This window comes from Grus americana, chromosome 28 (assembly GCF_028858705.1).
Source record: "Grus americana isolate bGruAme1 chromosome 28, bGruAme1.mat, whole genome shotgun sequence".
NCBI classification, from domain to species: domain Eukaryota; kingdom Metazoa; phylum Chordata; class Aves; order Gruiformes; family Gruidae; genus Grus; species Grus americana.
Genome location: NC_072879.1, coordinates 5798329 through 5825282, shown reverse-complemented (window position 1 = coordinate 5825282; position 26954 = coordinate 5798329). Strand labels below are relative to the sequence as shown.

Here is a 26954-nt window from a genome sequence, read left to right as displayed (position 1 = left end):
TAACCGTCCTGCCTGGATTATTTGCCTGATAGTTTACCAGTAGAAGATGTGTGGGAGCTACGTTGAGGACTCTGGATTCAGAAACTTCACTTGTTGGGAGATTAACCTGAGCACTTCGCTTCCTTCTGGCCTCAATTTTCAGCTGTAGCCTTATGGAGTGCTCTGAGAGAAATCCCTGCCGTAGCCCCCAGCCATGGTTTTTAGTCTATTTGAAGTTTACGGACTTTTTAAATTTCTTTTCTCTCTGGAAATCAGGCCCTGGGCAGCAGTTTACAAGTGATGATGAGCTGGCTTTTCTTATTGCCTGACACCAGACCTTTGCACTAGGAGGATATTCCTCATAGCTGCCTGGAAAACCCCGAGCCAACTCCTTGAACGAGAGCAGGGGCCGAGCTCTGGATTATCTGGATGGATTAAAGTCAGAGCCGATCAGGGCGAGCCCCAGTAGCCTTTTACTGGCTCATACCGTAGGTGTGTAGTCATCTCCAAAAGCATTTATTGCGACTTCTGGAGAATGATTGCATACGTAGGAATGAAATGAGCCGGGGATGGAGTGGGAGCCTTGAACGTGATGGGGGTAGAGTCCAGCTGTGCTCACAATGCCATGCATGTGGCCTGATCCTGGAGAAAACGGCAAGTTTTTGCTCGTTGCAGAAAGAAGAGACAAGAATAAACATGGCAGTCCCCTAGAGCAGCTGTATAAATACCTGATGTATCTAATGTGGCCCCAGCTCCTGTGTGTCTCCTTCCCTGGGGAAAAAACCTGGGGTTAATTACAGCCCCAAGCACGATTGCATAAACAGCCCATTATACCTGGCTCTGCGCTATCTATCTGCTCCCTCTTGCATTCAGAAATGCATTTTTAATGTTCCGTTTGCTTAATTCAAAGCTTGTTTAGTCTCTGGGTGCACCGGCGGATACTGGAGTGCCGCGTTTTAGTCTGGATGCTAAAGCGACTGGGCTGCGGTGGGTTTTATGCACCAAACAGAAACTGGTGAAGGGGCTACGCTGCAGTTATTCATCGCCAGGGTCGTCTTTGGCAGATCTGGGGTTTGCTCCCCAGTGGTGCATTTTATCTTCAGCCCGGAGGATAACGCCAGCCGGGGCAAGGCTAAACGCCCCAAATCTCACCCAGCCCAGGAACTACAGCTGCTGCTTTCTGCCGTGTCTCGGTCTCGCCCTGTTCTGCCGTGCGAGTGTCCGCGTCCCACCAACGTCAACGCCACCCCGTGCCCCCAGAGCACGGGTCCCACACTGGAGCGTGTCACGTCCCAGGGCCCTTCCAAGTCCCTCTGTAGAAGCAGTCAGTCCTGGGTCTCCGTTTTCATCTGAAACCTCCCTGGAATGCTCCAGCTCCTTCATTTTTAACAACCGCTTGAGCTGCAGCTTGCCGTTAGCCAGTGGAGGATGGGGCAGCTCCCTCCAGCGACAGCGAGAGACACGGCACCGTGCGCTGCCGAAAGCACGAAGGTCCTTCGGGTTCCGAAACGTCGCTGCTCCCCAAAACAGGACATCGCTCCTGTACCGACCGCGACGCGCTGTGCCAACCTGCAGCTCCCAACGTGATGGTCCAACCCAGGGCTTCGAGTCCTCCTGGAAAAACCTCACCGAGCAGCTGGCAAGAAGGGGTGCTGCTCGATTCGCTCGCTCGGAGGGGCTCTGCCAAGGGCGGTGGCGGGGTCCGAGCTCAGCGCGTGCCGGGCGGCTAAGGGTTATGGGGTCTGGACGTGGTGGGACAGGGCTTTTTGGGGCCAGAAGCGCTGTGGCACAGCCTGGGGTGACACGGGGCTGGCGCACGCCTGGGTGTGGAGCTCGGACTCAGCAGCAGGTTGAACCGCAGCTGCTCTGGACCTGGGGGTTCCCTCGGAGCATCATGAGATCAGGAAGATGTTGCACATCAGGTACCGGCATCCCGACCCAGCTGCGTTCGGTGGCCCCAGAAGGCGAGGAGAGCCCCCACCCGCTGCACAGAGCCCCCTCCAAATCCGACCTGCGTCCGAATGGCAGAAACAACTGCTGGGAGATCCGACAGTGGAGCCTCGGGCGCTTTTTTTTATACAACAGCGGAATCCAAATTGCTCTTTGCAAAGTTTATCAAAAAGAGAAGGTGTTTGTGGACACGCAGAGCTGCACCCGCTCAGGTGGATGGGCTGAGCCCCCTGCACCGGTGGCACCGAGACGCTGGAGGGGGGGGGGCCAGAGACATCGCCCCACCACCGCCGGGGAGCAGAGCACCGCAGTGAAACAAAAAAAGGCAAATCCCCGCTTGAATTTGGAACCTGGTGCAAAGCCAAGAAACAGCAAATTAATAACACGAGACGAACTCTCTGTGGCTCTCCACCCCCGCAGCCTGGCCCCCGACACCCGGCTTTGCCAATGCCAGCAAGAGTCCCGCTTTCAAAGCCGTCCCTTGCTCCAAATGCCTCGGGTTTGGGGTGCCCGGCAGACACGCTGGGGCATCAGGACTCTCCCAGTCCTCTCGGTAACTTTGCCTCTTCTGGAGCTCGGCAGCATCGAGCAAAATCGAGTTTCCCGTGGACGTGTCCGGAACAGCTTCGCGAGCACCTGCGCCCTTCCCAGGGACAGGTCCCAAGCGGAGTGTTCTGGGGTGGCTCCGACACCCAGAGGAGCAGATCCCAGCAAGAGGGTGGGAATGGGAACTCCTGGCTCAAGCATCCCAGGAAGGCGGCTACGCCCCGGGGCACCGCAGGGGCTGAGGCACCCAGGACAAGAGGCAGCATCTCGGGTGATCATTTAGAGCAAGTTTTTATCAGGTTAAAAAAAAAAAAAAAAAAAAAAAAAAGCAGCAGATGGCATAGGCCTGTCTGCTTTTAAGGGTGTGTGCCCCAGCATAGTTTAAGAAAATATTTGGGGCTTGTAGGACTGCCGCTGCCTGAGGCTTGATGGGCTGCATCCAATTCGAGGACACCTGTGGGATTTCCAGAAAGGGTCTGCAAACACGTTGCCCCATCGGCAGCCAGCGACGCGTGGCTGGTTTTGGTGACACGACACCGATTCTCCGATGCAAAACATACCACGAGCCTGGGGGACTCCTGAGGGTGAAGAACGTGGGGGCTCAGGGCTCACGCTTTGCTCCGCATTGCCCCGGGGCAGCAGCCTGCCTCTAACACCAAGTCCTCGTCCTCACTCGCTGCGGCCCGTGTTAAAACTCTGCCCCAGGGGATTTTGGAGCTGGAGGGCACTCAGGAGGATACCTCCATTGCATATTGCTCTTTAAACTTATGGCAACATGTCCTGGGCATTGGAACAAGAAAAGAAGAAATTTATTTCCATCCAAATTGATAAAAAATAGCTTTGGGGTTTTTTTACAAAACCTCCCCCCAGTATTCAGTTCAGAACCAATGAAGCTACTTGTGATAATGAAAATAAGACGTTTTACTTCTGCTGTGCCCATTTTAACCCGAACAAAGCGAGGGAAGAGGCGGCCTCGTTTAAGACCAGCAAGAAGCCCCCCTCCTCTCCCTCCATTCACCTAGCCACTCACTGGATGTGGCATTATCGGATGTGGGAAACTCAGCATTGGATAATTCTACTTCCCAGGACATTCTGTATCCAGCACGTTCCAGCTTCGCTCCTCCCGATGCTTTTTAGCTATTCATCAGTTGGATGCTCACCATCCCTGGGCGTGCTCTAGTCATTACCCACCAGGGCCGTTTGCTGCGGTCCTGCAGGGATATGAACAGCATCGATGGGAGAAAGTGACAACGCCTTCCTCTAGACCCTGGCTGTTTAAAACACCCTTCGGTATGGGAAGGATTAAAAGTCCAAAGCCCCATGCTATACGTGAGCACCAAAACTGCAAAGCAAAGGTGAAAAGAAAGATTTCCTCCCTGCCTCTTCAGCAATCGCTGTCTGTCAGAGAGGAGCAACTGCCTGACCCATTGCTAGGTTGGAGGTAGCATCTTCCCCAGACCCTGGCTCTGTGAATTTTTGGCTTTCCTTCCCAGTTGCTTCCATCGCCTGATCTGCAGCAGGGATACCTAGATGGCTTCCCAGCACCTCAGTGGGACTGCAACGTGTTTGCAGCACGCTCTGTTTCTCACCCCATTTTCAGAGCCTGCGTCATAAAAAAGAATGATCTTCACTGAGCAGGAGCTGGACACCCGCCGGTAGTCTGGGTGCTGCCTCGTCACACGGTCCCACACCTTTATCAGCACTTACATTTGGGAAACGGGACCCCCTTAGAAACCACGATCCCGCCTGCCCAGGACGTTCAGGTGTCTGGGGGAAGTCGAGGGCAGCTCAGCGCCGCGCGGCCCCAGGGGGGGGTCTGAACCACCATCTCCCCCCGCCCCAGCTCTGCTCACACACCGACTATCTCCCAAGATCAGCAAAAATAAGTCCAAAGCCATCTTTTTTTCCTCCCCACTGTCTCAGTCTTGCTCCTGTGTGATACTGGAGACCCACTAATCCTTTAGCCGGCTAAAGGCTCCTCCGGGGAAAGTAGGGCAGACGCGCGGTGACGAACACAGCCCAGGAAAGCAGGAAATCTGTTTAATGAGCAGAGGGAGTTTCCCTGCGCATCGCAGAGAGAGAAGGGAGGGAGCTGTCGTCTTCCCCGTGAGGGTTTGTCGCAACCGCAAATCAAAGGCGTTAGGCCAGCGGCCGCGACGCCGGCGCGCACACGCTGCGCGGGGGGCACGTTGCGTAGGGCGAAGGCGGGAAGGGAGGTCACCAAAGCAGCGGGGACATCCCTGGGCCTTCCGAGCGGCTCCGAGGCTGGCGCCGCAGCTCTCGCAGGATGAATCGCCGCAGCTCCGCCGTCGAGAAGGCGAAGGGCGTCCCGCTCCGAGCCAACGCAGCCGCCCGCGCTCCCCGAGTGGCGAAACGGCCTTCTGCTGTCATCGCTGATTCGTTCAGGAAATTGCCTCAAGCCATGCCAGGAAAAAAAAAAAAAAAAAAACAAAACAAAACAAAAAGGGGAAATGTTTTCCTAGAACAAGTTGTGTCACCGTGCGGAGGTTTTTTTTTCCAGAACAGCTTTTTCAGCCGGGGTTTAGCGCAGGAAGGAGAGTGCCCGAGCGCTGCGCGGGGCAGGAGCTGTTCCGGCCGGGGAACTGCCTGAAGAGAACGGCAAAGCACGGGCGTGCAGGGAGCGATGGCCTTGCCCTGCAGCGGAGCACGGCTCGGGGTGCTTTTAGGGGACACCCCCCCCCCCCCGCTGCCCTCCACCCCCGGCTGCTGCCTGCGCTGCCCGCGCTGCCTGGACCCGCCACCGCGCGCGCCCCCCGCCCCAGGCCCCGCCCCAGGCCCCGCCCATCCACCAAACCCCGCCCCTCCCACCCCAGGCCCCGCCCCAAAACGGGCCCCGGCACCGCCTCGTCTCGCAGGGTCCGGGCTCAGGCACCCAAGCACCGCCCCCTCCCCAGCTGCCTTCCTTCGATTGGGCAGCGCCGCCCGCCACTCAGAGGCGCGCCCGCCGCCTATTGGGAGTCGTTGATGGGTCTGGCGCGCCGCCCGCCTCCTGCGGGCTCTGGCGGCCGCTGATAGGCGGTGGCGGGAGCGGCCCCCCTCCGGCTGGGCCGCGGTCGGTGCCTGGCAGCCAGAGGGTCGGCGCCGCCATCGCCATGGGCACCCGCGACGACGAGTACGACTACCTCTTCAAAGGTACCGCCGCCCGCGGGCCGCGCCGCGCCCCTTGGCGAGTCTGCGGCGGCGCTGGGCCCGGTCCGGCCCCGCCAGGCCGCGCTGCCCCGAGCCCGGGGCAGCCGCCGCGGCCTTTGTGCGCGGGGCGGCCTTGCGGGCTGCACCCGCCGCCCCCGGCTGGGCCTGGCGCCGGGCTCGCTGCCGGGCTGCGGCGGAGGGGGAGCGGCGGCGCGGGGAGAACGGGGGAGCCCCGCGGGCCTTTCCCCCGCCCCGCCGCGGCGGGGGCTGCGCGCTGGCAGCCGGGCGGTTGCGGTCCCCGGTGGGCGCGCTGGGAGTGCGGCCCCGGGGCGGGGGCTGGGAGCGGGGAGAGGCTCAGGGCTCGGGCCGGGGGCTGGAGGGGAGGTGGGCTTCCAGGCGGTGCCGTTCGGGTGGGTCGCCAGAGAGATCGCCCCCGGTGTGGAGCCGAAAAAACTTGGGCTCGGATGGAGAACTCCTTCGCAGGCTGCTGAGTGAACGTGAAATACCTCAAGCCAGGAAGCTTAACAGTGGTAATTTGGCCTCGCCCGGGGTTATTTGAATACTTGTGTCCCCGTGCTTGTCACACCTGGGGGTGTCCAGCAGCTGCGTGCAGGGGCCGTGTGAGGAAACGGAGACCCGCAGGGTGGGTTTGGTGCCGCTCGGCTTGTGCTGCCTCGGGTGGGTTTTACCGTCCTCGGCGTCCTGCGCGCGTAAAGATGCTCTGGCTGACCTTCTTCCCGGAGCGTGCCGCGACTCTGCCTTTGAGGCCCAAGGAATGGCGGGGATGGGTGTCAAACGCTCGCCTCTGTGTTCCCCAACCTGATGTACGCTTGGTCTCTTGTGGCGGCACGGCCGAAATCCTTAGGTTCACCCAAAGGGCTCACCCTTACAAAAGGCGAGGTTGACGCTGCCGTTTGCGGGTGGTCCGGGAGGGCCGTGGGACACGCGAAGGTCTCCCAGGAGTTTGATGTAGGGGCGCGCTGTATGTACCTGGCCCGTAACGAGGGCAGCAGCAATTCCACGTTTGCTCGTTGATGAGAGGAAAGAGCAATTACTCACCTGTTAGAAATATTTGATGGATGTATTTGCTCGTTTGGTGTATTTGTTTTATAGTCTTCAGGATAGTGTGCGTGTGTGGGGAAAAACCTTGTTTCTTCTCTGCCTATAAAGCAGAAGACTAACCTCCAAAAATATGCTAAACTGTCTGGGTCTAAACTAGTTTCCTTCTGAAGTCATTCCACCGTCTAATTCCCAAGTGGTTTAACAGCCGGGAACTTGAAAGCCTAAAAATTTTATTTCTCTCTTTTTTTTTTTTTTCTTTCTGTGAATAGTCAATTAGGTAGGCAAAACTGCATTCATCTTTAAAAATACTTACGTCGCTTTGAAATGCGTTTTTAATTTTATCCTGAGTGAAACTTAACCTAAAGCTGTTTGGTCAGGAACCATGCTGTTGTGTTGATATTTCAAAGTAACTTGGCAGACTTCGTAGCACTTTATGAAACACGGGGAAGAGAAATGCCCTTTTCTCTGTGTCCTCTGGGAAGGGGTAGTTGTGTGGATGTTGGGGGTTTTTGGTTTATTTTAAAAAATAAACAAAAACCCCCTTCCCTATGTACTCATCTTTTCCTTCCTTCCCTCTAGACTTTTTGGGACTAGGCAAGAAAAAAATTAATATAAAGGGAACCAAGTGGGATGAGGTTTCTGCCGTAGGACCAACTCCCCTTCCTTTCCCTTCTGCTCCCTGCAATAATGGAATTAAATATCAAGAGTAATTGACATAATGAAAAAGATAATATCCAAGGGTTTGGTTGACTTTTGGTTTAGCTCCTTCTTAGCTATATACGTAGCTTTTAAATTCTTTTCTGTGAGGTACCTGTGGTGGTCAGAGGCAGAAATAAGGGTGGAGGAGGGTTGTATCTGGGAAGGATTATTTTTATTAAATTTAAGGCTTGACCATTTCCCCTGCCACCCATTTCTAAAGGAAATTTGGGTGGACTCTGATTTTAGCTTTTACAGTTGTGCTTGTTTAAGACATTAGCATCCTTACTCTGTAATATTATTTAGGATGACTCCAGTTGAATGCACTGTTGCTTTAAAGTCACAATTTTTACTCTTTATTGTAGTGGAAGATCTGGAACTGCGTGTATAGAAGCTTCTGTCATTTAGCATGGATTATAATAATCAGCTTCATGAAAAATTTAAAAGGCAAAGAGCCCCATTTATTGTTAGTCCCTTTCATGTGAAATAATGCCAATAAAGCAGTTGTTCAGGGGTGAAAATGGCCAAGGAGTTTGTAGCAACAGTGTCTGTGCGTAGCTGGCTGGTGGTTCGTAGTGCTCCCTCGTTCACGGCATCCGTCGGCTTGTGCTTCAGGACCAGCCATTTCACTAGGGCTGCAGGAGAGACGAACGTAATTGGCTTATCGGGTCTAGCACACAGGAGGCGAAAACTAATTTAAGGTTTGGTGGCACTCTGGGGATGTGAGTGTGGTTATATTCAAAGCTGCTCCGCAAAACTAGCGCCTCTTTATCTTTATTCCCAATTTCCCTTTCTTCTGTGTGCATCCCGACAGTCAGAACTGCCTATTTTATTGATCACAACAGAATGTTGTTTGTTAACAAAATGACTGAGCCAACCTTTGGGAGAACAAGCTGAATTCTGTATGCAGAGCTGCGCAGAGTAATGAGGCTGTGAGGATCTTGTTGTGGATGCGTTTTGGTGATGTAACCTGAGCAAAGCCAGCGGTTCAGGGCTCTGTTCCCAATTAGTTTTGTAGCTGGGATGGTTAAAAAGCAGGAACTTTTTGCGAAGAGTTTTGAATGGGTTGGATCTGGCATTGAATTCATGACCTTTTAATATTTGTTAAAATATTGGAAGCCTCGTACCTATTAAAATGTGATCTGCACGTTAATTTTCCTCTCAAGAAGATTAGCTACTATCAGTGTTTATTTTAAAAATTATATTTGAGGTTGTGCAGATGTACGCTGGCTCATGGAAAAGGAAGGAAAAAACACCCATAGGAAAAAGAGCTTTCTTTTACCTTTGTGGCAATTTAGGCTGCTCTGATTAGAGCTTAAGCCTAACAAAGGCTGTGCTTATTAAAAACAAATGCGTGTCATATTAGTCATCAATATCTGGCAGCCGTATGTACTTAATATTTATAATGAATTCTGCTTATGTGGTCTCTGCTAGAGAGTCTTAATCTTCCTGATTGTTCAAAAAAATATATTCTTTTTGCCAGATTAATAGACTAGTGTATTTAAAATTCTATTATAAACTTTATTTTTTTTTTTTTCTTTTTCTTACCAACAACGTATTGCCCAGGATTTTTAGTTCTGCTTTGTACCAGGATCCCGCGGCGGTGGGGTTGTGCTCCGCTCGGGCGGCTGTAGGTCCTTGTGTCACCACAGGGGAAGCAGAATGGTGATGGTGACCAAGAGCGGAGTGCTTTGCCATGGACGGCCGGGTAACTCAGTGCACGGTAACCCGCAGGCTGGCACGGCGTGGTGGAGGAGAGAGACATCAGGAACGATCGAAGGAGCAGCGCCGCGAATCGGGATGTACACGGGGCGCTCGGCAGGGCTTGCTTACGTGCTTGCAGCCATCTGATGATGATTGGTGCTGGTGGTTGGTTCAGGTCGCTTCCACGTTAAAATCAGAGCATCTTTCCATTACAGCGTGGCCCGAAAGGCCGCGTAGGGAGTGTGGTGACTTCATCGATTCTGGTGAGATGTGCTGAGGGAGTATTCAGGCTCTTGGATCCGATTTGGAACTTTTTCTGCTCTGTCAGGACTTCTGCATTTGAACAGGCAATGCTATCTGATGGCCTGTTCCTAAATTTAGGAACTTTCCCAAGATCTAATCACTTAGTCCAGAATCTTGAAGTCATCTTCTTGCTTGATTCCCATAGAAAATAAAAGTTTGTGGGTTCTGTCTGCATGTGGGCTTCTAGTCTTTGTGTCTTTCTCCTAAAAGTGAAAATGCTCGTTTAATGCTCAAGACTGAGTATTAACGAGAAGCACTTGGAGACTGTGTGATAGAGGAGAATGTTATTTACTGAGTTTGGATCTGGTTGCCTTCCTTTGTTAACTTCTGCATCCAGTAACTTCTCAAAAATGCTCGTATAAGCTCTGCTAAGAACGTGGAGCAGCCCGGTAAAGGGGAGCCTGGTGCTTTGTTGCCAGATTGCAGCAGAGGCGAGTAACCGGGTAAAGTAGTGCAGGACCCCTGGAATTTTCTTCCTGCGACAGATGGAGTTAATGACCTGAGAGCCATTTGCATGGTTTCTGCACAAAGCTGATAATTTTAAAATGCCAGAGGAGAGGCAGCGGCTAGAACCCAGGGAGACGACTGTGCTTTCTCGAGCTGCAGGTTCCTGAGGAGGTGACTCCCTTTGGAAAGAGTTGGAAGCTTCAGGGTTTTTCCAAGGTGGTCTAGCTTGTGTGGCAGATGTTCTTACCTCCTTCGGGCTATGGTCAGGGCTTTGCCGTAGGGTACGGCCTGCTCCAAGCCAGCAGATCACTGTGCAAGATGGGTGACCTTCAGCCTGTTCTTGGAACACCCCCTGGAATTAGTGATGAAAACCTGTTTGTCTGGAAAATAAAGCTAACAAAATCCTAGAGTTAGAACTCTTAAAATCTTTTTTATATATCTGTTCTCATACCCTAAAAAAATGGTTTAGGCTGTTTGCAGGGAAGGCAGAACGCCGTGAGGAGCTGACTGAAGCTGTCCCGGGTGGGGACTTGTGGCGCGTTGCCCCGATCCGCTGGCTGCCCGTTCCTGCCTCTGTTGTGTTTTGACTGTTCAGCTGTGCTAGCACAATTGTCCGTCTGTCTGTGCTGTCAGCTGGATGAAATGCTGGGGGGGCAGTCCGGAGCATTTCAGCAATCCTCCCCGTGCAGCTCGGGAGCTGTTGCAGCGGAGTAGCAGAAGTTTGGGAACGTGCTCGCAGGGCTGGGGAGGTATACGCGAACTGGAGCAGCGTGGAACAATGGCCTGAGCAAAACCAAGCTGTAATAACACTAAAAGACAAGCACGATCCTTGGTCCTGGGAGAATGCTGGTGAGCTCATTCTGGAAGCATGGGATGAGAGGAGTCTTCTGTAATTTGTTGTGGAGGATCGAGAATGTTTTCTGCCCATGTCTGCTTTTCTATAGGAAAACCAGATCGTACGAATGAGGAGGATCAACAAATCCGTACTTTGAACCGAAGTAGGAAATGTTCCCAGGGCTGAAGAAACCTTGCTGAGACTGCCTTTCTTCTTCTGCTCAAGCCAGGATACTGTTAGCTTGAATACCAGAGCCACACGTGATACAGTATTTGCTGAGACTAAGGGAGGATGGCTTAATTGCTTTTAGTCTTGTTTCCCTTTAGTTATTTCTTGCTCTGGTCAGTAATACAGGGATTTAAGAAAATGTGTGTAGTTGCATTAGCTGCCTAGTAAAGAACCTAGCATAGCAAACCTCGTCGTCGGAGTTGTTGATGAGGTCTCGTGGAGAGCCTGGTCCAGCAGCTGGGTGCGAAGCAGCAGCCTGTGCGAGTGCCTCGGCGTCGGTGGAGAGCTTCAGCCTCAGAGTAGAGGGAAACTCCTACTACAAGATGTACCTTTTGTTTTCACAGCTCCTTTCAGGAAAGCTGGGGTTTCTGTGCTGAGGATCTCTCTGCACTAACGTTTTTCTGTTAGCATGGCAACACTGTGTGGAGGCAGATTTTTAGCTCATCTTCTCCTGCAATCTACTAGAACTCGTTTTGCTGGGTGAAGTTCTGCTTTGCTTTGTATCTTGTTTGTAGTATCAAACGTCTCCTGTTTTCTTCTTTTTGTGGTGAACATAATTATGAATTAAATTATTGAAATAAAATACCACCCTGTATGACCCCAACAGGGACTGCAAATAATTGTTTACTCACTGTGTTCTGGGTTTTTTTAATAAAAATAGAGTAGGCTTATACTGTACACAGGCTTTTGTCAGGCAGACAGGTAGCCTGTTGCCATGTTCTTGACTGTAGTGTTTCTTGAAATGTGGGTTGCAGCCTTCCTCTGCAAAAGGTTGAGGATGCAAGGGACGTCTAGTTCCCTCTAATTACTGGTGGTGCTTGGGGCCTCCAGAGCAATGTTTGGTTGCTGTAGCAATTTCTCATTTCCATCTCTGAGGAACTGAGCAGCTGCTGGAAACAAAAAGGCTTGGGGCTGTTTTGGGGCTGGGGAAGCAAGCTGCGAGTAGTAAGGTCTGAGGTGTTGTCAGCATAACTTTCTCCTGTGTTTATCTGGCTGTGCAACTCCTCTGGGTCCTGCCTGCAAGGCAGCGTAGCAGCCAGGTAGCACCACTGCACTATGCAGGTGCTGGTATGAAGAATTCATTTTGAAAATAATGTCTTTTCTTACAGTTGTGTTGATTGGAGACTCTGGAGTTGGGAAGAGTAATCTTCTGTCACGTTTCACACGCAATGAGTTCAATCTGGAGAGCAAGAGCACCATTGGGGTGGAATTTGCTACCAGGAGCATCCAGGTGGATGGGAAGACGATAAAAGCGCAGATCTGGGATACTGCAGGACAGGAACGATACCGTGCCATTACCTCAGCGTGAGTACTATGTCTTTGCTCAGGCTAACAGTTGAAGTCCAGCAGAGATGGTGCAGATCAATTTATGGGTTAGGGAATTAATGAAACCTATTTGGGACACGTGACGAAACCATCACAACAGACTTCAATGTAGATCCAAGCCATAAGATAGCAAATACTTTTGTGTTCCTTGATTAATATAATGAAAGTAATTTTTAGATTCTAATGATGCTATTATAGAAAAAAAGACAGCTTAAATCAAAGGTCTGGGGAAATTCTGTTTGAGTCTTGCGGTTTGGGTTTTTTACCTGCCCTGGAGGTGCTATCCTCATCATGTGCAACGAACGTCATTTCTGATGGAAGCTGGATACTGTTTGGCATCAAGGTTTGGTCACGGCATTGTAGCTTACTGTAATGCCAGTGGCTTCTGGTCTTTATTGCCCCCTCAATCTTGACATTGGTGTTTTTGGGACAATCTGCAGCCACAAACCGCCTTGAAATCTCAATGACTTTGAATTAGTCACAGCTCTGAAAATTAGGTCCAAGAGTGCACGCTGAATAACCGGTAAGTAGGAGGGCAACTGTGATAATGCTGACTCTGCAGCATTAGGCACATCCCTATTTAGAACAGTGGGGTTGAGAAGCTTTTATGTATGGTACCTTGTTAATCCAGACAGTGTCTTAAGAAGTTGAAATTTTTTAGTGTTACAGATGTGCATCAGTTTTAAGGGTACAAACTTATTTCTGAATCACACACAGATTGAGCCATTTGCATTATCTCAAGGTAAGGGGAACTTTTTTCATTGAGGTGAAATAGGGTAATATGCACAATAGATGGGAGAAAAATAGAAGAGCGTGGAGCCCATAGGGAATAATCTATAGGGAAGGAATGCAAAACCAAAGTAATACAGAAGCAGATGTCAGTGGCAATTTCAAATTGCATTTTTTCCATATCGTTAGTGGGTTTTTCAGAATTTTTTTGGTGACCCTTAAATTGTTCTTACTGCTGTGAAAGCTTAGCAGAAAAACTGCTGGCTGAGTCTGGCTCAACAACAGACTTGGCCGATGAGAATCGGTGAGCTGTAGTCCTGTGATCCTGCCTCTCCTCTCTGCTGGCACGAGCTCTTGCTTGACACATCGCTAGGCCAGTTCAGCTTGCTAAGCCAGCGGAACGCCAACCAGCAGCGAAAAGTGAATGTTTTCTGCTGACTTGGTGCCCTGAATCAGTTCAACAGTGTGTCGGACAGGCGCTGGCCGGGCGGAGGAGAATTGTGTGGGAGAGAGATATAGACGCTATAGGATTGCTGATATAGATTGGCTTGTGCTGTCCTGAGCCCTTGGCTTGAGTTGAAACGGGCCCAAGCCTGCACTGACGGAGCAAACTCCGTGCTTGGATTACAGGCTTGTGGATAAGTGTCGGTACAGCCCAGAGTCCCCCTCTTTAATTTTTAAGAGGGACAGGAGGTATTTGAAGGATCAGCAACAAATGCAGACATTTTACAAAGGACTGTTTTCCTAGTAGAAAGATAAGTTGTAACTTCACCAAAACCTTCTAGTACCGCTTCTGAAACACGTTGTGAGTTTTGTTGCACACTGTTTTAGCAGATTAAAAATGTCATGGCTTCTGCAGTCTCCTCAGCATTTTGTTACATACATTGGAATTTTTTAGGGATGCCATTAAAAACTCAGCATTTGAAGCTTAAAAAATCCCCAACTGTGTAGAAAAAAAAAACCACCACAAACCAAACCAACAAACCAAACGACAAAAAAACAAACAAAAAAATCCCCACAGCTTCTTCCGAACAAGAGGAATGTTTTTAAATTTTTAGTAGTAATCAGTATAGAAGAGCTAGATACCAGGTTTGTTGGTGTAACTCAGAGCTCTCCGTAAAAGAATGTGCCTTATGGTTTCAGATACTACCGCGGTGCTGTTGGGGCTCTTCTTGTCTATGACATTGCCAAACATCTCACCTACGAGAACGTGGAGCGTTGGCTAAAGGAGCTTAGAGATCACGCGGACAACAATATTGTCATCATGCTGGTGGGTAACAAGAGCGACCTGCGCCACCTGAGAGCTGTGCCCACTGACGAGGCCCGGGCTTTTGCAGGTTTGTAGTCGCTTTCTGAACTTGACGATGTTGGTGCAAGCTGTAATCACTCTGTTGTTGTCGAGGCCTAAACTTTCACCTCAAGTTTTATTTTTGACCCTAGAAAAGGCATTTAAGATTTTTTTTTTTTAAATGAAAATGTCTTGGCTTATTAAATAGTGCGTGTGGTTGGGTTCTTTTGTTTTTTGGTTTTTTTTAAATCCAGTGACAGTACATGTTTTTGAAACGCTGTCCTTGAGCTGCCTGATAGCTGAAGATTAAACACTTCCTCTAGCAAGGCTAGAAACAGTAAGCAACATTTAGAAGAGAAAATATCACAATATAAATATCACAACACAAAATGTCTTTCCTTCCTTCTTAGAGGCCTGGTTCTACTGAGTACATGTCAATGTGGACAGCTGCAAATGAATACTGAACCTGCTCTTCGATGGTGTAGTTTCTGCTCCTGACCACTGATGCATATAGTAGTGCCATCTAGTTTCATTTAAACGCAGTGATCATCAGACTCAGAGATTATCAGTTGTTGGGAGAAATCAAGTGGGTTTTGTGAGCTGCCACTACTGCGTTACTTCTCTGTTTCTTATCTTGCAGAGCACTGCTCCGATACTCTTTTGTCCCTTATAGGGACGTTCAGCTTACTTTTGTGCGGCTGTCAAGCTTGGAGGTGGAATTTTAGTGTATAGCCTTTAAAGTCCTTCTAGGAATATCACTAGGGCTTGCTTAAACATGTTTTCTGAATTTTGCTAGTAAGCAAGTACCTCGTGGTTAGGAAAACCGCTTTACATTTTCAGACGAATGAGAAGTGAAGTCTATATAAGAGAAGCAAAGGAAGTTAGTAGGCACCTTAGTGTGCTACTTTGGTCGCTTGGTTCAACATCTTATTTTTTTGCCCCAACTTCCTACTAAGGCTGTTTTAAATAGCTAGTGATGGTACAGGTGTTGCCACTTAATCTCTGTGACTGAAATCTGCCTGTGTCTAGGCAGGTGGTGCAGTACCATTCTAGGTGTGATGTTTGGGTGTTAATCACAATCCTTTTTTGTAATTAAAAACATGTATCTATTGCAAGAGGAAAGAAGAAAATAGACTGTGTTACTAGGAGTTTTATTGTAATTTGGAGGTAGGGTCTGATTAGGAAAGCGTAGGTCTGTTTATCTTCTTGGAGTTGCAGAGAATTGTGACTCCTATTGCAGCCAACATGCTTTTGCCTGTGCTCTTACTCAAGACACTTCGAGGAGTGATCTGTAGCCAATGAGAATAATATTGTGCAAGGCTGGGGGGAAATGTATTGCTTGACTGAGCAAGGGCTGCAGTGAGGAAAATGCTCTCACACTATGGAAAGGCAGTGGTCAGGGTGATGCTGCTGAAACGCTAGCAGCTAAATAAATGGTGCGCCAAGTTGTTCCCAGTGTAACGGGGGAAAAAAAAAATAAAAGACTGTACCCTGGCTGATTTGGCCTAAAAATAAGGGTGAAAACCTCAAAGTAAAGGTGAAATAAAGTGCTGTTAAAGTTTTTAACTGAACCACTTCTTATTTATTACAGAAAAAAATAACTTATCTTTTATTGAAACTTCTGCTCTGGATTCAACAAATGTAGAAGAAGCCTTCAAGAACATCCTTACAGGTATGGTTTGTTGTGGATTCAGAGGATCTCCTGAGGTAGTGGATCTTCTTCATGGGCATGTTTTGCAGTTAGCTAGAATGTTTTGGGAATGATGGTTTGTTTGCAAGCCTTCTAATCGTACCTTTGTGTTCTGCCTCCCACCCCACACATACCTTTCTGCCCAAGAATCTGGAGGTTTCTAGTCTCCTGATACTCCATAAATTCAAGCCATTGCAGTAGCACTGTTGTAAAAGCACTAGTAGTTCTGTGCCTGCACGAAATCTAGGCAGTGAAGCCACAGTCACGCCAGGAAGTTAAATGTTCCAGTGTGTTCTCTTGCACCGAAGCAGACTGGTACGTAATATTTTTGTCCAGACTACTGAACTCTTATTCTCAGCTGATGGCAAGAGTTGCAGGTGACTGTACCACCAGAAGAGCTGCATGCAGGCTGCCTTCTGGGAATGTCTCTGAAGAGTCCCTGAAATTGTCCAAGAACATGATAGTGCTCACAGGCCAAAATGAGGTCCGGGCTTATAATTTCCACTGCCCAAGAACGTTCCTCAGCGTGTGCAGCTGCTGTAGATGTGGCTGCTGAGTGCACAGTGTCCAGTTGCAGCTTCAGACATGCCATATGTGTAGGAATGCTATGTGGCTCATAGTGGTCCACTGCATGTAGTATCAGAGGTATTCCAGGTAGTAGTACTCCAGTGCTTTTTTCCTCTTTCAGACTGTAGGTGAGAATTTCCATTCCTTAAGATGGAGCTCTTGCGTGCATGTATATTCTTGGCCCTGGAGTAAGGGACCACCCTACTGCACATGAGGCCTAGGATTCAGCAGTAAATCTTTATTACCGTAGGTACACCAGCAAGTCCTCCTTGCTGTGCTAAGCCAGAGCACTCCTGTCAGTAGGCTCACAGGGATTTCCAGCTGGTGTGTCACAAATTTGAGCCAAAGCGCTCGTTTTGCCTCTGGAAGAGTGCAGATCTGTTCTGGGCTGAATGCAGCACATGGGGTCCTTGCTGATTTCCTTCAAAGTGAGGTTGGTCAAGAAGTCAGTTGGATGGTCATGATGTAGGAGAAGGAAGAAGGACAGGGTTGAAGTGGTGAGGATATGTAGAAGTGCAAGAGAGATGCATAAAATAAGTGCTGCTCATCTCTGTGTTGTTACTTCAGCTGGGGTGAGTGACTTTTCCCAAACTTGGGGTTTGGCCTAATCCTACTTTAATTTTTAGTTAGACTTTAGTTTGTATGAGCACGTCAGCGCTGTATGCTTTAGCACTCTGTGTTCCAGAGGATGTATTATTCTGGCACCAGTCTGAGGTGACTCTGCACTCTGCCTGAGTTAATCCTTGGAAGCAGAGTCCTGGGGAGCATGGTGCTGTCACACAAGGGTGTCTGAAGGAAACCAGCATGAGCCTGCAGGGCTGCTGAATTGGAGCTAACAAACCCCAATAAACTTGAGCATCTATGCTTTCAGACACTCTGCCTCCCATTCTGAGTTCTGCAGTAGTCGTATCTCAAAATACTATTTGAGGTGTCAGAGAAGTTACCTGTGGATGTTTCAAAGCATAGTCTTCCACTCCTTAAATGAAGTAATTGGTAATTGGCAAAGAACCCTTAAAAATCATATCTAAATAGGAAGAGGGCTATCACACAGGTATTGGATTACTGTTCTACCTCTGACTGCCCAATGAGATCTGAATCTTGTCCTAAAGAGAGGAGAACACCATATAATTTGTCAGTGTGTTTGTTCTGTCTCTTGGAAAGCTTTTTAAGATCCGTACCATGAACACGAAGATTTGGCAAGGTCCGATTCCTGACTGTTGCTTACCCTAGCTGAATTCTAGACTGATAAACTGTCTCTGTAGTCTCAGTGCTGTACGCTGTTTTGGGGAGTTGTGCCTGATTTACATGTCCCACAACATCTCAAGGTGAGCATTTTCTGAGCTTTATTGTGACCAGATACTGATCTCAGTTGAATGAGAATGAGCATTTGTTCTGGTTCTACTTGATGATCAGGAAGCATCTGGTGTACGTTGCTTATTGGATGCTGCCCAAAGAATTGGCTTTGTATTATTGTTTCTTGATTATAGAGCCTATTACTAGGAAAAAAGCTGAGTTTTAATACAGTGAATTCTGTAAGGCAGGCTCTTTTAGCTTTCTTTTGCAGAGGTGTGCAGGGAAGCCGTAGGAGGTGTTGGGATCGCTAGATCTGGTGCTGGCCAGCTCTGCTGGTACCAGAAATGTGTTGCATTTAGAGGAAGATAACCAAGAAGGGAGAGGCTGGAGAGAAAGGATAGCCAAGCTGCTCCTAGAAGTAAAAAGCCTGACAGACTAGGAATGGGTTATATTTGCTGCCCAGCAAGATTTGGGTTGAGTCATTAGAGCTACTGGTGAAGCCACTGGAGAATATTGCCGTAGAGAAGACCGCCCGGTGCCTGAGCTGGCACTCTTGCGCAGGGCAGCCTTACAGCAGGTTCGCTGCTTATCTGTGACACTTGGCTGGATCTGAGGTGACTTGCCTGGTGCTTTGAGACGGTATCCATGGTTTTGGTGCTCTTGAGCGTAGCTCAGCAGTTGCCATCCACCCTGTCTTCCCTTGCAGTGTTGTCCTGAGACTGACCCTGGGTAGAGAGGATGGCCTAAGGCTGCTCTAGGAGAGCCCCAATACGGTCTGCTGTAGCAAGTAAGATACTCAGGGAGCCAGAACTCAAGGTGAGGTCAAGGCTGGATGAACTGAACTCCAAACGCTATCTCTTAGCAGCATCCTGGGCTCCCAAAAGTGTTGAGATTGTCCAGTTCAGGTACAGCGGGGATGTGACTAGTAAGACTGAGTAGTCCTGAAAAGGCTGTTCCTAAAGTGATTACTCAGGGGAGAATCTTCCTTCTAAGGGAGGAAGAGAAACCAGGGAAAACGTGCTGTGTAGAGCAGTGAGTTGGGAGCAACTGTGGGGGACTTGGAGGAGGGTGGGAGCAGCAGGACGGGAGTTTCCTTACTGGCCACCAGTTTGAGGGATCACTAGAACTGACACCCCCCAGCGAGAGGCAACAAGATCAGTCTTGGGTTAAATGTTTCCATTTTAAACAATGTAAATATGTGCACTTTCTTTTTAAAACAAATAAATACATAAACAAAACCCAAGTAGTCCCCCATGATTTTTAATCCTTACTAAAGACTTCGGGTGTTGCTGTTTTGAGGCTGTGGCTGTACCAATGTGACCATAATATTTACCGCAGACTTCCAGGGAGGTACTTGCCCTTTTCCTGTCTCACAATGGAGGGAAGTTGGAACAAGGGCTTATAGTCAGTGAAATAAGTAATTTAAAAACCTTTCAACTTAAATTATTTCTGCTAACTATGCAGTTGAAATGGTTTGTTTCTGAAAGCTTTTAACTTGGCAGTCTCTCCTCAGCGGTTACAGCTTTGTGGATCTGTGTGCTTTCAGGCATAAATTAATTTGAGTCAAATAAATTAATTCTCTCAGGAAAAGCATTTTCAGATCAATATGGGGCTTTACGTAACCATGTGGCTTTTTACTGTCATAGGTGTGAAAACTGATTTGTTACAGAGAAGAGTAGGAATTTCTGTCTTTTGGTAGAAGCAGCTTGCCAGAAGCTAAAGTGTGAAATAGATACCGTCATTGCTGCTGCGCAATGACGTTTTGCAAGCATCCTGTTGATTGGTGTTTCTAGATTGCTGCCCATTTTCAAAATCAAAAATCATTCCCTATTTTAGAATTCCTGCTCCTTTCTCATTTAAAAAGCCTTTTAATAATACCTGTGTTCATGGAGTCATTGAAAAAGAACACAATGGGAAGCACTGTTGTGGAAGACCGTAAGGAATCTTGTCTTAATAACTTTTCCAGACAGAGCTGGCGTATCCATTACAGAGATGGAAAGCCGGCCAGATGTTACATGCCACAGCTGGTCAGACTAGATTCCCTTTCACAGCTCTCAAGTTAAAATCTTCTCATTCTTGCGTTCTAGCATCTTCTTTGACAGCTTGCTTGGACACGTGCAAGTGCTCCGTTGGAGGCAATGCCGTTCTGGGATTTAACAAGTCTGTTCTCATTTCAGAAATCTACCGCATTGTTTCGCAGAAGCAGATTGCAGATCGGTCTGCACACGATGAGTCTCCTGGCAACAACGTAGTTGACATCAGTGTCCCACCAACCACCGATGGACAGAAATCCAACAAACTCCAGTGCTGTCAGAACCTGTGACCTCCTGTCGATGACTCTTGTGCCCCTCACTTCGTCTAGGCTTCATTTAGAAACTTGTGTGCACTTCTTATCTCCTGTGATTCAGTGACTCCCTCTTCCCTCCTTTACCCCATTCCCAAGTCCCCCCTTTCATCTTAGAGCTTTAATTGTAGGGCTAACATTCTCCTGCCTCTGAAATCCCCTTCAGTGTGGTGACTTTTGGGCTTGAAACGTAGGCACTGATCTGATAGACATGTTTGTGTTGGAACATCTGCTGCTGGATATTATCCCATGAAACACTCTCCTCAAATGATTTTGTTTGTGTTTGGTTCTTGGGGGGTTTTGTTGGTTTTTTTTTTTTCCTGTGAGAGCAACCATGGTGACTTGACTATAACAGTTGAAGAAATAACTAATTTAGGTGACAAGGTTTTTTTCCTCCCATAGTCAGATTTTTCTTGCGTTTCTGTAAACATGAGGGAGAAATTAAAAGAAAATAGCTATCCTACCAAATGCTCTTTTTTTCTGTCCTGATAGTCTCACAGTGAGGTTTTTAGTGGCTGCACACACATAAGAAAGCTGTTGAAAATAACATTACTTATTATGTAACTACCCCTAATACAGTTAGTCTGGCTGTGTAGTTTACTGTTTCCTGCTTGGGAAATCTTTCTCTATTCTTGTTTTATTTGGGAACAATGAAGTATGTCTGCATTGCTTTCTCTGCCACCATGAATGCCTGTGCTGCTTGTGCAGGCTTTGTGAAGTGGCCTAATATTTATTCATGGCTTATGTTAATCAGTTAACATTACTGTACAGTAAGTGCCAGCATACTGATTTCAGAAACCTTTTGCAACCTGTACAAGTAGGCTTATTTTGTACTGTAGATCAGTGTCTGAAAGCAGGATCTTCTATAGTTCCAGGATTTTTTTGCATGCTGCTTTTTCTCTAGATCTCTCCTACCCCTGTTTGAGTGAGTGAAGCAATATTTTCATGTCATGTATATACCTGCACTTGTAAGGGTTTTGGTTGTTGTAGAGAAACACAGTACTTTATACATTTTGTAAAACTTCTGCAGAACCATAGCATCTTGAACTTCTCTTCATGATCTTTCACTATTGACCTTGTGCATAATCTTCTTGACCTCTACTAAAATGCATAATATGAAGGTTTCACGTAATAGCTACTAACCTGTTGTTTTCCTCTTACTCAGTTTTACTGAATTGCAGACTGTAATTCTCAAATGATTGTACTTCACCTGATGTAACAGATTTGTCATCAGCAGGGCTAACTACTATAATACTTTGTTTTGCTGAATGGGAAGAATGTTATCACAACTTTGCGTAGTCAGTCTCTTGCTAGCTTGTGAAAATCCTCTATGATGATGGCTTTTCATCATTCACTAGCTGTTACACGCTTTCATCCCCTCTGGTATACACTGAATGTTATGATGAGGCAAATACTGGGTGAAACTGTCTAAAGGAAGAGTTGGAGACCATCTGCTGCTCTCTGAAGGCTAGTGAAGCAATTTGCAGTGAATTTTTGCTCTGTATTGTGAGACTGTACCTCACTCTGAATCCTACCTGCATATTAGTGAGTTGATTTTTCTTTTCTGATACAAAGCAAATATGAAACTGTGAATTGTGCTTGAAGGGGAAATCTGACATTCCAGTCTCAACTGTTCTGTCTGGTTATGTAATAAAATTAAGGGCGGTTAACTCTGATGGCTTTTCTTTTATAAGATTTGCAGACCAACGCCATTAATTTTGTGCTGTATATACCTAGAGGGCTGTAGTTCACAGCAAAGGGTGCACGTGGTGCCTAGCACTTCCACTGTTCAGCTTGTAGAGGGTACGTTCGAGGTGAAGGGGTGCATGCTTGTAGCCTAATCTCATTGAATGACGATATGAATTCCTCTTTAGGCATCGCAGTGTTCTGTCCCAAGGGTGTCCCAGTTTCAACACTTGGTATTTACTTTGATGGCATCCTGTTGAGAGAAGATGCAGCCAGTGGGAAGTGGAGACATCTCCTCTTTGGTGATCCTAGACCAGAATGTGATGTGCAGTCAGTATTTAGAAGGCTGGCAGATGAGCACATCATCAGAGAGAGTGGAAAATTCTGAGGTATTGAAAATATTTCGTTCAAGAACAGGTGGACACTAGTGGAGCTGGGCTCCTTAATTTTTGAAGAAAACTTTATTTATAAAGAAATGAGTTGAATAGCACGAGGAAGAATCATGCTGTTAAGGCTTATTAGTTCAGGGTGATGTATTAACGTGTTTACGCCACAAATCCTGTTCTTAGCATGAAGTTTCCAGAATCACTCTGGCCTGGTATAAGAAGTTGAGAAGCAGTTCAGTCACTTCCTTGTCTCTTAACAGATATTTTGTCTTTGACTTTGTGGAAGGCTCTTAAGTTTTGCCTCAGAGTCCCAACAAAAGGTTCATGTCTAGGGCTTTAGTGTTGTTAAATTATATGGGTATCGAAGAGATTTTGTACAACTTCATTGTGCGTTGACCAAGGCCCCCTCAGAGCAGGTGGGGTCTCAGACCTGTGCCGTCAATGCTGGGAGTTGGGTTGTTTTTGAGATCTGTTGTGTGACGTGGAAAGGCCTGCTGTCCTTTGCTGCAGGACTGTTTGGTACACCCGAGCGGTGGGAAGCACATGTGTGCGTGCACGTGTGCGCGCACATAGCTCGTGTGAGCACCGTAAGCTCTGCTGTGGCTCTATCTGCTGTGGTCGCTCAGTTTATCGGAGTAGGTGTTGGCTCTTTCCCAGATTGCTGTGCCGCTCTCCAGGCGGTTAGAGACGCAGCCCTTTGGTGGGTTTGAGACGCTCTTGCCGAGACCAAGCCCAGAGCCATCGGTGCCGATAGAAAAAGGACAAGTGGAGCAGTTCTGCCTGGTAAAACCGTCTTCCTGGGTGTAGACAGGAAAATGCTTTTGACCTCGAGTACCGCGGTGTCTCGCTGAAAGCATTGTGCGCTGCTCAGAACTATAGTTACCACCCAGCCCCCTGTTGGCGATGGTTACTGAAATTGCAGAGGGGAAGACTTGGAGGAATCCTGAGGAAGCTCGAATTATTGAAGAGCTGTCTGACATTCAAAGCTCTCCATTAGGCCAGACCCCTTCACCATGCTTTCCTGATGTGAAAATAGCAGTTAAATGTAACGTCACCTGGACTGCTTCATACTGCAGCTTCGCTGGCTCTGTGTCCCTCAGTGGTACTGTCAGGAAAATAGAAAAGGTTCCAGCTCTCTTCCATCTGCCAGAAGAGGTTTGAGGGTAGAATTTGGCTTATGTAAAACTCGTGACGACAGGAAAGCTGCCTGTGAAAGAAGGAACATGTGCTATACTTGCTTTACTTGGATGTTGAGGATGACTTTCATTTAACTATTGAAAAATAACGCTAAAAAGTGCCGAGTGCTTCCCACCCAGTGTCAGTGATGTAAATCTCTGTTGAAGGCTCCTGCTGATAGTTAGAACAGGTCTTCTAATGCAGAATTAGACAGGGGTCTTTTCTGCTAATTACCCCGTTAATTATCAGAAGAGTAAAGGCCCAAAATTCACATATAAAATGGATTTGGTTGAGCACACAAATGGGTAATTGGTAAAAGAAATTCATTGGGTAGACCTCCTGAATCTAACTTCTTTTCTTCCTGTTGAGTCAGATGCTTACGGAGTAGGTGAGTGATTCTGGGATCTCCTCCGAGACTTTGTCTGTAGCCTGCACAGGACAAGAAAGTTTAATTCATAGGAAGGTTTTAAAGTTCTTGTATAAATGTGAAAATCCAGTTGACGAGTGACTGCTTGCTACTTTGTTAAAAAGGTTTTTGTGCCTGCTGAGGAGACCATCAAGATTTGGTAGAAGGAAAAGGCGCCGTGATCCCTTCCCCCTGTGATTGCCTCTCAGCACTCCTGGCAGGTTGGAAGCCGTAGAAAGACTGCTGCCTCCTAGAGATCCCCCCCGCTTGGGTGCCGTCCTGTTAGATCACTGGTAGTGACCCCACAGAACGCGGAAGGGCTGGTAACGGGGTGTTCTTGTGCGAACAGGAGAGCGCGCTCAGCTGGACGTGCCAGGGTGGTAAGGATTGGTCTGTGCCTTTTATCTGAGCAGGTCGTTTACCAAAAGCCGCTTGGAAATACGTACAGTAGGTGTTTTTTTTTTTTGCTTCCCGATGGGAATGATTCCCCCGTTCCAGAAGCTGTGGGTGTGGGCCATCAATGGCTGAGTCTTACCTGTGCTTGGTGGTCGTTTCCCTTCCAAGCACGAAGGAAGAACTTGCTTAGAGGTTCTGGACTGTGTAGAAGCAAAAAAAAAAAAAAAAAAATCCTAATGAAGTGACTCAGTCACTTAGGGAGGCCGTTTCCTTCATCAAGAACTAGGAAAACCAGTATTAAAGGTAGGGGCCTGAATTTCAAATAAGAAAAACCAAGCAGTGGAGGTGAAGACTAACTGTCCTTCAAGTAAAATACAGTGATTCAGGGCTGAGGTCGGGTTCTCTTGACTTGCAGAGTCTTAACAGACGATACAGTGTGGTGGTGAACGGCACGGTGCCGTGAAATGAGCATCTCCAGGGCTGCACTCTTTCAGTAAACACCAGTAATCCTTACTTCAGACTGGTCAGATCGTGCGCGGCAGCGCTGTCTGTCGGGCTTCGCAGGCTGTAAGTAGCGCCGGACCTTTATGCAACCCAGAAGAGAGGTTCCCTTCGCTTACTTTTCTTCCTGGCTCCCGCGTCAAGTGCAATTCACTCTGTAAATACACGCATCGCTTGCTCTTTGTGCATGGTTACGCTGTGTTGTGGATATAAAGATTGCCAAACTGTACCGTGTGTCTGACGTTCTGTTCCGAGCGGAGGTGGGAAGGGTCACTTCGGCCCTGGTACCTGACCGGGACTCGGTATCCACCGCCCCGGGAGCTCCGGAGAGGGCCGTGCCCGCCGCCCCGGGGCAGCCAGCACACGGCACCGGGGGGCTGCGGCCGCTTGAGGGGGCGCGGGGGTGGGCGGGGCCTCTCCCGGAGGGGCGTGGCCGGGCTGGGGCGGGGCGCGCGTGCCCTTGGCCGGGGAGGGGCGGGGCGCGGCCGCCTTGCCGGGATCGCTATTGGCCAGCGGCTGTTGCCAGCGGGGTCGCGTTGAGACGCCGGCCGGGTTCCGCGCGGTCCATTGGGTGGGTTGGAGCGGGCGTCAGCACAGTGCGGCGCGGGGATTGGCGGGTGACGGCGGTACCCGCTGCGAGGGCGGGCGGTCGCGGTGGGCGGTGCCCGGCGGCCGCAGGAGCCGGCGATGGGGCGGCGCGCGCCGCGCTGAGGGGGCCGCGGGCGCCGGGACCGCAGGTACCGGGCGGGGCGGGGCGGCACCTGCGGGCACCGGGGGCAGCGGCCGGCCCGGCCTGACCCAGCGCTCCGCTCCCGGCCGGGGGCCGTGGCCTGCCCGGGCCGCCCTCTGTGTGCGGGGCTGCGGCGTTCCGGGCGGGCCGAGGTGGCCGGGCCGCGGTCTGGTTACCCCGGGGCGGGGGGGTGGGGGCCCGAGAGCCCTGACGGGTCGGTCCCCGCCGCGGGGGTTGTCCTCAGCGCCCCGGTGTCTGGCTCGGGTGCCGGAGCCGCGCCCTGGGGACGCGCTGCGCAGCGGGATCTCGGGGCGGATGGCCGACCTGGCCGCGGGAGCAGCTGGCGCCGGCCCCGGGCAGCCGTGCGAGCCCCGGGCTTTTTTTATCGAGCGTCCGTCTCCAGCGCGGTGTCCCGAGCCGGGCCGTGAGCTGGCTGGCCTTGCGGTGCCCCGCCGCCTGCTGAAGGCAGAGCTGCGGCCCCTTCTGCGGGGACGGGAGCAGGCCGGCATCCTTCCCTCCTTCCCTCCTTCCTTCCCTCCTTTCATCCCTCCATCCCTCCTTTCATCCCTCCTTCCCTCCTTCCCTCCATCCCTCCTTCCCTTCTTCCATCCCTCCATCCCTTCTTCCATCCCTCCATCCCTCCTTCCCTCCCTCCTTCCCTCCCTCCTTCCCTCCATCCCTCCTTCCATCCCTCCTTCCCTGGGCCCTGCCAGGAGAAGCTGGGCTGTGGCGTACAAACGCAACCGGGGCGAAGGATGCTGTAGGCCTGGAGGTTTGGAGCAGCAGGTTTTTATACCTGTTCATCAGACTGCATTTCCACAGGTATAAGTAATTATTAGGAAAAGATTTCTTTCCAACAGGGTTCCCATGCCTGTTTTTTGTCTCCTCTTTTGGAGAGCTACTGGCTCGTGTTCTAATGCATTTTTTTCTGACCTTCGGAGCACTGTGTGGCCTGACAAGGGAGCGCGCTGTCTTGTAGAGCTTGTTACAGAGATTTCCCAAGAGAACGAGTTCAGTGTCACAGCAAAACTGAAGAACTTGCTGCAGTTGTGTGCTGGAGCACCAGCTGTCTTCCTCTGTGGCATAAGCTTAGAGTTTGTGATTGACTGACTTTTCTTAAACTGGGACCTATAAATCTCTGTATTTCACTTAAACCGGTTTTCTTGGGACACTTAACAGAGGCCAAACCTGCTTGTTTGTGGGATTTGTCTGAAGGATGAGCCCGTGGCTCGTGTACGGGAAGATGATTGTGACGCTGGAGGTACTTTTCTCATGGTCTCAAACATTTGCTCTTGTCCTATGAGCGTGTTCTCTATCTGATGGGGAGATAAAAACCAAAAAGCCGTGCGATGACCTTCGACTGAGACTTCTCGCTTATCTGTGTAATTGCCTGCACTGTCAGTACCCACAGAAATGGTGCCCACCTAAACGTGGGGTGACGCATCTGCGCTACGCGGTGCTACTGCCCCGATGAGAGCTCAGGCTGTTGTGTGACTTGTCCCGTCAGAGGAAGCTGTGCAGAGCACGGATTTTACA

General features: G+C 49.3%; 2 protein-coding genes across 3 annotated transcripts in view; both read left to right on the top strand.

Moving 5' to 3' along the window:
• The first annotated feature begins 5470 nt into the window (after positions 1–5470).
• Positions 5471–24913, top strand: RAB11B (RAB11B, member RAS oncogene family). The gene is made up of 5 exons (XM_054805249.1): positions 5471–5628; positions 12010–12205; positions 14099–14292; positions 15835–15915; positions 19971–24913. The coding sequence occupies exons 1-5, from the start codon at positions 5589–5591 to the stop codon at positions 20114–20116; spliced, it is 657 nt and encodes a 218-aa protein (XP_054661224.1). The 5' UTR covers positions 5471–5588; the 3' UTR covers positions 20117–24913.
• A 429-nt stretch (positions 24914–25342) lies between these two features.
• MARCHF2 (membrane associated ring-CH-type finger 2) overlaps positions 25343–26954 on the top strand; it is a 37165-nt gene continuing 35553 nt past the window's right edge. For both annotated transcript variants that reach the window (XM_054805691.1, XM_054805690.1), the window contains exon 1: positions 25343–25425. The gene's annotated coding sequence lies outside the window, so the exon portion shown is untranslated. The remainder of the gene's footprint in view (positions 25426–26954) is intronic.

What these genes read in the sequence shown, in the direction of transcription:
- RAB11B (XM_054805249.1), top strand. Translation starts at nt 5,589, where the DNA reads ATGGGCACCCGCGACGACGAGTACGACTACCTCTTCAAAG. An exon ending in GTACGACTACCTCTTCAAAG is followed by an intron (nt 5,629 to 12,009) that starts GTACCGCCGCCC and finishes CTTTTCTTACAG; the next exon opens with TTGTGTTGATTGGAGACTCT. An exon ending in CTTCAAGAACATCCTTACAG is followed by an intron (nt 15,916 to 19,970) that starts GTATGGTTTGTT and finishes TTCTCATTTCAG; the next exon opens with AAATCTACCGCATTGTTTCG.